The sequence below is a fragment of the Akebia trifoliata genome, chromosome 14, assembly GCF_017979445.1.
Source record: "Akebia trifoliata isolate Shusen 1 chromosome 14, ASM1797944v1, whole genome shotgun sequence".
NCBI classification, from domain to species: domain Eukaryota; kingdom Viridiplantae; phylum Streptophyta; class Magnoliopsida; order Ranunculales; family Lardizabalaceae; genus Akebia; species Akebia trifoliata.
In genome coordinates this window covers 29,867,015-29,875,576 of record NC_141388.1, presented here as the reverse complement: position 1 = coordinate 29,875,576, position 8,562 = coordinate 29,867,015, and the positions used below count along the sequence as shown (strand labels likewise).

Sequence of the window (8,562 nt, the reverse complement as noted above, 5' to 3'; positions counted from 1 at the left end):
TAAAATCTCAAAAAAAAAAAAAAAAAAAAAAAAAAAAAAAAAAAAACTAGGTATAATATAAAAGAAGTCTTTACTATTTTGAACCCTTACCCTAAATCGCTACAATAAATTTCTACCTTCAAAGAAAGGTGGGTCCCATTAACATCGTTAAGGCTGTGCAAAATCCATCTTGCTCATTAGAGAAAAAAAAAATAGAGTAACGAAACATGTTTAAGGTTCCTTTATCTATCTTAAACAAAATTAATATATTTAAATAAAATTACTCCTGAAAAATCTTTTTGTAAAATCACACCTCCCAAGAATGGTTTTCTTGTATTTCTGAATTCTTCTGGAGACAGGAGAATCAGAGAGCTGATTATTTAGCAAGATTGTACCCCATATCCATCTCTGTTGGAATTTGTCACATACACAAAAATTGAAAAAAAAAAAAAATCATTTTCTTGTAGTAAACATTTAAAAAGAAATTGACACAAACAAACACTATATTTATTTATCAAAGGGAAGACGCAAACAAGAGACACAACACAATCATAACCATCACCATCACCACCAACAAGAATAACTTAAAAACCTAAAATGCGAAAAAAGAGCAGAAGAAGAAAAACAACAACAAGACAAAGAAGATAATGATGAAGAAGAGAGAGAGCACAAGAACTCTATTTCCCTTGGAATCCCAAAGTCAAGTTCAAACTATCCACCTCAAAATCATTGTCATTTTGATCAATGCCCAATAGTTGAATCTGTATCAGTTGATTGATCAGGAGCGGGTCCACTTGTTGGTTCCACCACTGCCGGGGAAGAAAGCCTAGAGAAAGGGAAGTAGTTGTAAGGGATAGAAGGCTGTGTAGGTGGTCTAACAGACCAATAAGCAGGACCAGATCCATACATAAGATTGGGTATGAACCAGTTTCCAGGCATGATTTGGACCATTGGACCTCTAAGTCCCGGCTCAAAGTACTGGGAAAGGATGTAGAGTATGGGTAAGGGAAGGGCCCCCATGAGCGTTGACGAATAACGCGTGTTCCGGCTCTAGGAGCATTTTGATGGTCACCCGAAGGCAGTGGACTAGTTATGAAGGATCTTGAGCAATGTGGGCAAGTAATAACCCAATTCACAAATTGATGGGTTTGGGTTGGCTGTTGAGGATTGCTTTCCATAGCATTGTCGTTGTTAGAGCTTCGAACACCGTTCATGGTGATGGGATTCCAAAGAAGAAGAAGAAGAAGAGAGATGGGTGAGAGGGATACTAGGGAGGGATATATATATAGCAATTTTGTGGTGTTTATTTGAGAAACTGCCGATGGTGATGATGGAAATGCAGCGAAGAAGAGAAAAGAATTCCACGTGTAGGAGAAGATATAGATTTTTGTTGTAACGTTTGACTAGAAGACTGTAAGAGAGAGGAAGAGAGAGGTGGATGGGAAAGTAATTAGTGAGGGTCACATATAGAAGGTTTTTGGGATTCTTCAAGATTTCATTAACCAAGGTGATATCCACCTGGCATTGAGTGGGCCATCAGCGTAAAGTTGAGTTATAGCTCAGCTGGACATTAATGTAAGGAGAAAAGAGATTTGTTGGACTGCATGTATAAACTCAAACTTGAAATGACAGATGGGTTTAAAGAGAGACAGTGAGACCCACTTAGGTAGAGATTCGGTTATATTTGAGGGGTTATATATGGTGCTTCTTAGCAGCATATATGATACATGATTCCATTCATGATTCATTAATCTTAACCCTTCAATTCTTAAATATTAATTGATGGATTATTTTGTACAGCTTAGGATATAACTCTATCATCTTCAATAGTCTCAGCAAGTATATTTCAATATCTCAGCATACAAGATACAAGGTGGTAATAGGTAAGAGATTCTCCTGAAGACAATCATATATGTAGAGCAAAATTGAAGGAAAAAAAAAAAAAAAAAACATGAAGGAAAGTAGGAATAAGAGTGTATTGCTCACGAGTGAATGAGAATTTCAGAGGAAGATCTTATCTGTAATTACACTTGCTAGTAGTGTTTTCGTGGAGGGGTCCCCTCAACCAAAACTTATATCAAAAAAAAAAAAAAAAAAAAAAAAAAAAAAAGGCTAACTTGCAATCCGAATGGATGGGAGACCCATTTTATCCCTCAATGAAGCAAGCTTAACTAGAGGAGGAGATTATAGATAAATTTTAAAAAGTTACAGGTCATTTTAATAACTAAAAAAAAAAAAAAAAAAACACATCTTTAAATATGTAGACTATAGTTTGAAGAGTCAAGCACCCGAGGAATGTTTAAATCAACTAATTTTGCTGAATTTTAAATATGTAGACTATAGATGATGAATAGTAAAAATGCAGAGGACATGTTTCTCTCTTGTGGGTACCTTTAATTATTTTTTGAACCCCTCTTATTCTTGGAGGGTGGTTTCAATAATTTGATTTCTAGGATAGGTATTACCACATAACTGGTCCAAGTGTCTTTCCATGTGAGGTTTAAACAAGATGGTGGTTAATCATTCTTCATAAAAAGATGTGCCCATGCCCCATTAATGCTCTAAATAAAGTTTGATTTATAGTGTTTCAATACTATTAATGCTGAGTTGGCACATTTTCTCTATTTGGAGGTGGGTGAGTCTGAGAATGTCACATTTATTACTATATGTACAAGTATTTGTCAATAAATTCAGTGCATAGGGGAGCTCAGATTACAATAAATTCATTTCTTTACTAGTACAGAGGTTTTGGGTCTGATATGTTGAATTCATTGATTTAATATATTTTACCAAACTGATAGAATTTATCGACCTAAATTTAGATTTTTTGCTTTTATTTGGATCATTTTGATTAGTGAACCTTCGTGCTATTCCTCGATTAATACTATTCTATTGAATAGTTGAGTGGGTTGGGGTGAGATTCTGTATTACCCTTTGACCATGCTTAGCTCCCACCAAGTACTAAGTTAGGTCACGGTAAATACTTGTTTTTGTTTGTAATGATTCTATGTTGTTTGAGGGTTTCGCTTAATATTTTACATTGATACCGTTCGATCCTTTAGAGACACGTGTTTGTATCTCAAAGCATGACAAAAATGATCTCCACAAGCTTGCAAATTTTGGAATAGTTTCCGACAGAGATTATTTTTTGAATGTAAGTGATCTCCTAATGAAGCAAAGAAAACATTAATGGCTGATCAATTAAATTTATCTTCAACCAAGCTTTTACAGAAAGTTGTAATTGTTTTCCTATTCATACAAATATCTTTTTCTTTAAAGAGAATACTTTTCTTAAAGAGAATTTACCCTCACTACGTCATAATGCGCCAAAAACAACTGTTCCTACAATCGCAAAAAGAGTCGTTTTAAAAGGAGTGGTTTTTTAAAAACGACTGTCCAAGATAGTCAGAAAAAAAAGATAGTAAAATAAGGATATAGGGTATTTTTAAAAGAAAAAAATATTTTACACCTGCCCCCCTTCACATGTTGCTGAATATTGGAGATACCCCTATGTTTTGACATTGATGACCTAGACCCCAACTAAGAATATGAAAAGACCCAAATGCCTCTCGTCTTCAAATTTTATAAATCTAACTAAAAATCATTAATGATCTCCCACTCCTGTTTCAAATCAACACTCACATTCAGTTCAAACTAAAAATCACAAAGAATAATTCTGAAATAGATAGATATACAATCCATTAGAGGTAATCTTTTTTTACTTCATCTGGACCTTATTTAACTCTAATTAGACTTTCTTCATAAATCAGTAACTTGCACCTCTTCTCCACATAATCACGTGGTCACTAATATTTGAAAAGTAAACAATTGAATTTAATTGAGAAAGGACCAAGTTTACACTAGATTTTGATTTTCTAAACATTGGGTACAAGTACCCATTAAGTTTTACAATACAGGTAAAATTATGATGATGATGATAATGATAAAAGTGGTCTAAATGGTCAAACTGATCCAGTATGAAAAATTCTCACTTACAGTTGTATTTAGAATCAGCCCAATAACTTATCCACTAAAATACATCTACACATCATAAGAGTATAAAATGTTAACAATCCCATGCAATCTAGCAATGATGATAAAAGAAGCAAAATATGAACAACCTGAATTACGTTCTCGCCAAGTAACAATAATATGACTGCACCTTAGCTTGTGTACGTGTAATCTTGTTTGAGTGTCAATCAATATGTTCATGTAAATGGAGAATATCTGTAACTATCTTCACACACATACAAAAAAAAAAAAAGAATTGAAACAAGAAGAGACGATCTTGTAAACATTACAACAATCAAGTATTAAGGAAATGAACATTTCTACCAAACAAAAAATAAATCAATGAACATTATTGAAGAAGAATGTTCAAGGGTTAAAGAGAGAATAATGCTGTGTTCAGGAACTCTCTAGCATGAGAAACAACTACAAATGTCTTGGGCCATTTTACAAGGTATGATTCCAGTCATAAAACAGCATGGAAAACATTAAGCATAGAGTAATTACAATGCAAAAATTGTGGCATATGTTAAGGGTACATGTGTCAGGCATGGGAATGGTTCAAAGAGACAGACGCTTATACAACATATCTTAGGGGACTGGGTCACAGAAATATAAGTAACATTTTGTTAAAACTTTAACAATACAGCTGCTAAACAGTAGATGATAACCATCACAATGTGATGGCATGAGTACCCTATAATACGCATAAGTATTGTAGGTGGGAGTCCTATAACATGGATAGGAAGAACAAGTTCTTCACATGTCCCAAGCCTAACAAGTGTGCCTCATATGATTCTTTTTCTTCTTGGAGTTCTCTTGTCAAGAGCATTAAACATAAGTTTGGAAAGAGTTTGTTCAAAATTGGGCTACAAGTAAAGGGTAATTAGCCGATTGATGGGATTTGGAAACATTTACATGCTTTTAAAACAAGATGTACCAATCTTTGCTATAAACTGTGAAAGAAAATGGTATAACCGGCCGTTGTTGACCAGGATTTACATGTGCTGGCTCGATCTCTAATACTTGAATCTTAATGCTGAAGGATAGGGGCTTCAACATGCATACAAAGAATAAATCAGACTTGTCGGAGAATGCCTTGTGAGACTGCCTGCAAGTTAAACCAATTTAGAGCTTGAAAAAGCTTCAAAATGTGAACTCGGCGGGACTAGATGTTTTCATTACACTTATATTTTACTTGATCCATATATACTTTTGAGAACAGAAAATGGGATGTGAATTAAATCTTAGCATTTATTCTATATGACACATCTAGAAATGCTCAGAAATGTAATGTTTGAGAGCTTGCAATATCACAACAAAGATGACTTTAGGTGAGAGGACCATTGAGGAATGTGCATCACATGCCCACTTTTTCACAACCATCAAACAGAATGATTTTAGAGCATGGTTGAGCTGGTCTGATCACATTGATTGTTCAACTATAAAATCTCTTAGATACCCATTGAATGATTCTAGTAATGGTTTTATGGATGGTAATTATTAATTAATACTACACATTTATCCAATATAACGTTTCAAAGATCATAACTCAAGAAGACAAGGACCTTGGTTCAGGATTAAGGAAATAACACAAAATGGTTTTGAGTCCAACATTTCTATAAAAAGAGTCACATCTACAACCAAACTTAAAAAAAAAAATTAAACAAGTTTAGTTGTACAAGGAACTGTAGATACTAAGAAAATTTAGTACCTGAATGCTAGTAATTCCACAAATTCTGTGTCAATCTGTGACATTAGAAAACCAAAATCTTGTTAACAACATCTACACCAGCTTATGAAGACATAAAAACATGCACAATTTCAAATTCACTTGACCTTATAAACTGAATATTTATCACCTACTCCCGTTTGTTCTTTGATTTCCCTGAGTGCCGCCGTACAAATATCCTTACCCTGTATGTGAAAGAGGACAGTTAACTGTGATAAGATTTATGCATATTCTTTACTAAATGAAAGACTTCCTCAATTCCATGGCCAATACCTCATCAACAATTCCAATAGGGAACTTCCACAAATTCTTTTGTTTTTTTTCTTTTTTGTATGTTGTAAAAAGAGAGGAAGGATAGCATCACGCTCTTGCTGAGGAGAGTGACCGTTACTTATGCCCTCAGTATAACACGTGCCCCTCTTTTTCGAATAAGAGTATAGACATTAGACATATAATGACAAGCGTGCACTGTTGTTGAAACATGAGTACCTCCTCCGGCATCTTAACCTCTGCAACAGAAACCACACGCAGGAAGAGAACATGGAAATTATAAAAACAGATCCTTTGTTAAATGTAAATTAAATAAAAATCACTAAGCACAAGTTTGAAAAGCATAGGCTTACTATTTATGACTGCAAAGTACCTTTTCTCAAAATGAAAAATAGAACTCATGCACTGCCACAACATTAAACAAATTCCCATCTCTCATAAACAATTTCAAGTCTTAATTTTGCAATTTAGGTATGTGGCAATGCAGTTCTTGATTGAAATCATTAATATTCTACTTTGTAGTGTTTAAGGATTCTAGATACAAATAATTCAAATGTTACAAGTCATTTTTTAGGTTGAAAGATTTCGAATAATTTTACCTGCTTGTTGAACAAAGGTTATTGATCATTATATCAAAGAATGAGCGCTCCCCCATCTTGATTTAGCAATGCTGGCAAACCCAGCTTCTTATAATCCTATTAGACACATCAAAGAATTTAGAATCTCAAGAATAACTTTACTTTGCTTCCATACATCCTAAACTGAGAGAGAAGGAGAGAGAACAAACCTGCAGAAACAAAGAAATTAAAATGATGGGGAAAGAACTCTATAGCATTATTGTTATGAACTGATACAGATGTACCTAAAGTTTCCAATTATATTATAGTGGTTTAGGAGACTCTACCTAAGTTCCACACATTTAAGTTAAACCGTCTAGAAACATTAATATATCACAAATCATAGCTCTAACAAAGTTGCAGGAATCAAGTACTTATTGGAATTGAAACAGTTTCGCTTGTCAAGAAAACATGAAACCCCATCAAGCACTTGGACACAGATAAAACAGAAATCATAAATAAAAAGAAAAAAAAAAAAAACTCAAAATCCCCTTTTTTTATATGTAGAAACAACTCAAAATTGGGATAAAAATGTCAATGGTGAAAGAATTTGAACCTAATCCCAAGTAAGATATCGAAGTGGTCAGTATAAAACTTTTAAACAAATAATAAAGATAAAAAATGGTCTAATAACAAAAAATTTAAAGACAGTAAACGTAGCTGCAAGGAGTGTCGGATTCACGACGGTATAATTTTTTTTTCATAAGAGCTTAAAGATGATATAATAACAAAGAGGAATAATTAAAAGAACCACAATATGTTACCAATAGGTAACAATGAACAATCTAATGCTTGTAACGCAAAACATATCCAAATATACAGAACCATCAGTTGTGTTTCGTGATGTTTCATGCAGTAACGCAAGTGATGTTGATAACGATGCGTGAAGAGTGGAAAGAGAAAGCAATTCTCTTGATAGAAACGAATGTCACGAAAACTTCGGTAGGATGCAAGAGAGTGAACATTGGGTGCACTCGTAAGCAAACCAACCTTCAAGGCAGCCATTAACAGAAAGTGTTAATAGACGAAGAAGAACAACAAACTATTCATCAAACAAGAAGATTATATGATCAGATTTGCTAAAACAAAGCCATGTACATCATTTTGGCAAGAAGAACACAACTCAATAAATATTTGCCTTAAATAAGAGTTTTCTATTGGCACCCCATCTTTTACTTATTACACCCTAATTTCTTAAATTATTTCTCTCCAATTAAATATTATGACACACCATTCAAACATTACAAAGGATAATTACATATATGAGAGAGAATCAATGTGTGATTAAGAAAAACACTTACCAGGATGAATGCATACTCTTTGCTCTGCCCCAGTTCTTGATGCCTTGTTACTTCAGCAGCAAAACGTGTCAACAAATCTTGTTCTCTCAAACAGAATATTGCAGTCTAATGAAGACATACAGTAAGATAAAACTAACTGGGCATGCTTGATAAAACCAAAAAATGAAGTCTAACATACGGAGTGCAACTTAGCAAGGATAGAAAGAGAAAAAAGAGAGAGCTAACATCCCTCACACTCAACGATCATTGACAACAAAAATTACTTGAATAATCCTATCTTTCTAATCACAATTGGACCCAGTTTAGAGTAGTGATGAATTTCAAGGATTAAGAATATAAACATAGCGTTTTTAAACGAAAGAGTAAAAATAATCATCACGTCTAACATTTGAGGCAAAATAAGTATCAAATGGAACTTACATAGGAACCACCCAATGGAGTAACCATGCTGCTATAATATGAATATGTTCTCGCCGTCACAAATCTAAAAGGTTAACCAAACAAATTTTGTTTATAGCAAGTTTGAAACCAAATAACCATCTTAGCCCAATTGATGGCTTAGAAGGCATCACTAACTTTCTTCTGTAGATAGATCATTGAAGCAAAATTAATTATGGTTGGAATGTGAAATTAACCAAAAATATGGCAACTACGT

At 33.8% G+C, this 8,562-nt stretch overlaps 1 protein-coding gene across 1 annotated transcript; it reads right to left on the bottom strand.

Moving 5' to 3' along the window:
• Positions 1 to 4,463: 4,463 nt before the first annotated feature.
• LOC147386702 (nudix hydrolase 2-like) lies at positions 4,464 to 6,644 on the bottom strand. Its single transcript, XM_086424602.1, has 5 exons — positions 6,589 to 6,644; positions 6,209 to 6,281; positions 5,827 to 5,904; positions 5,702 to 5,736; positions 4,464 to 5,098 (listed from the first exon to the last, which is right to left on the bottom strand). Exons 1-5 carry the CDS (start codon positions 6,642 to 6,644, stop codon positions 4,912 to 4,914), a joined length of 429 nt encoding a protein of 142 aa, XP_086280728.1. The 3' UTR covers positions 4,464 to 4,911.
• Between the last annotated feature and the right edge of the window lie 1,918 nt (positions 6,645 to 8,562).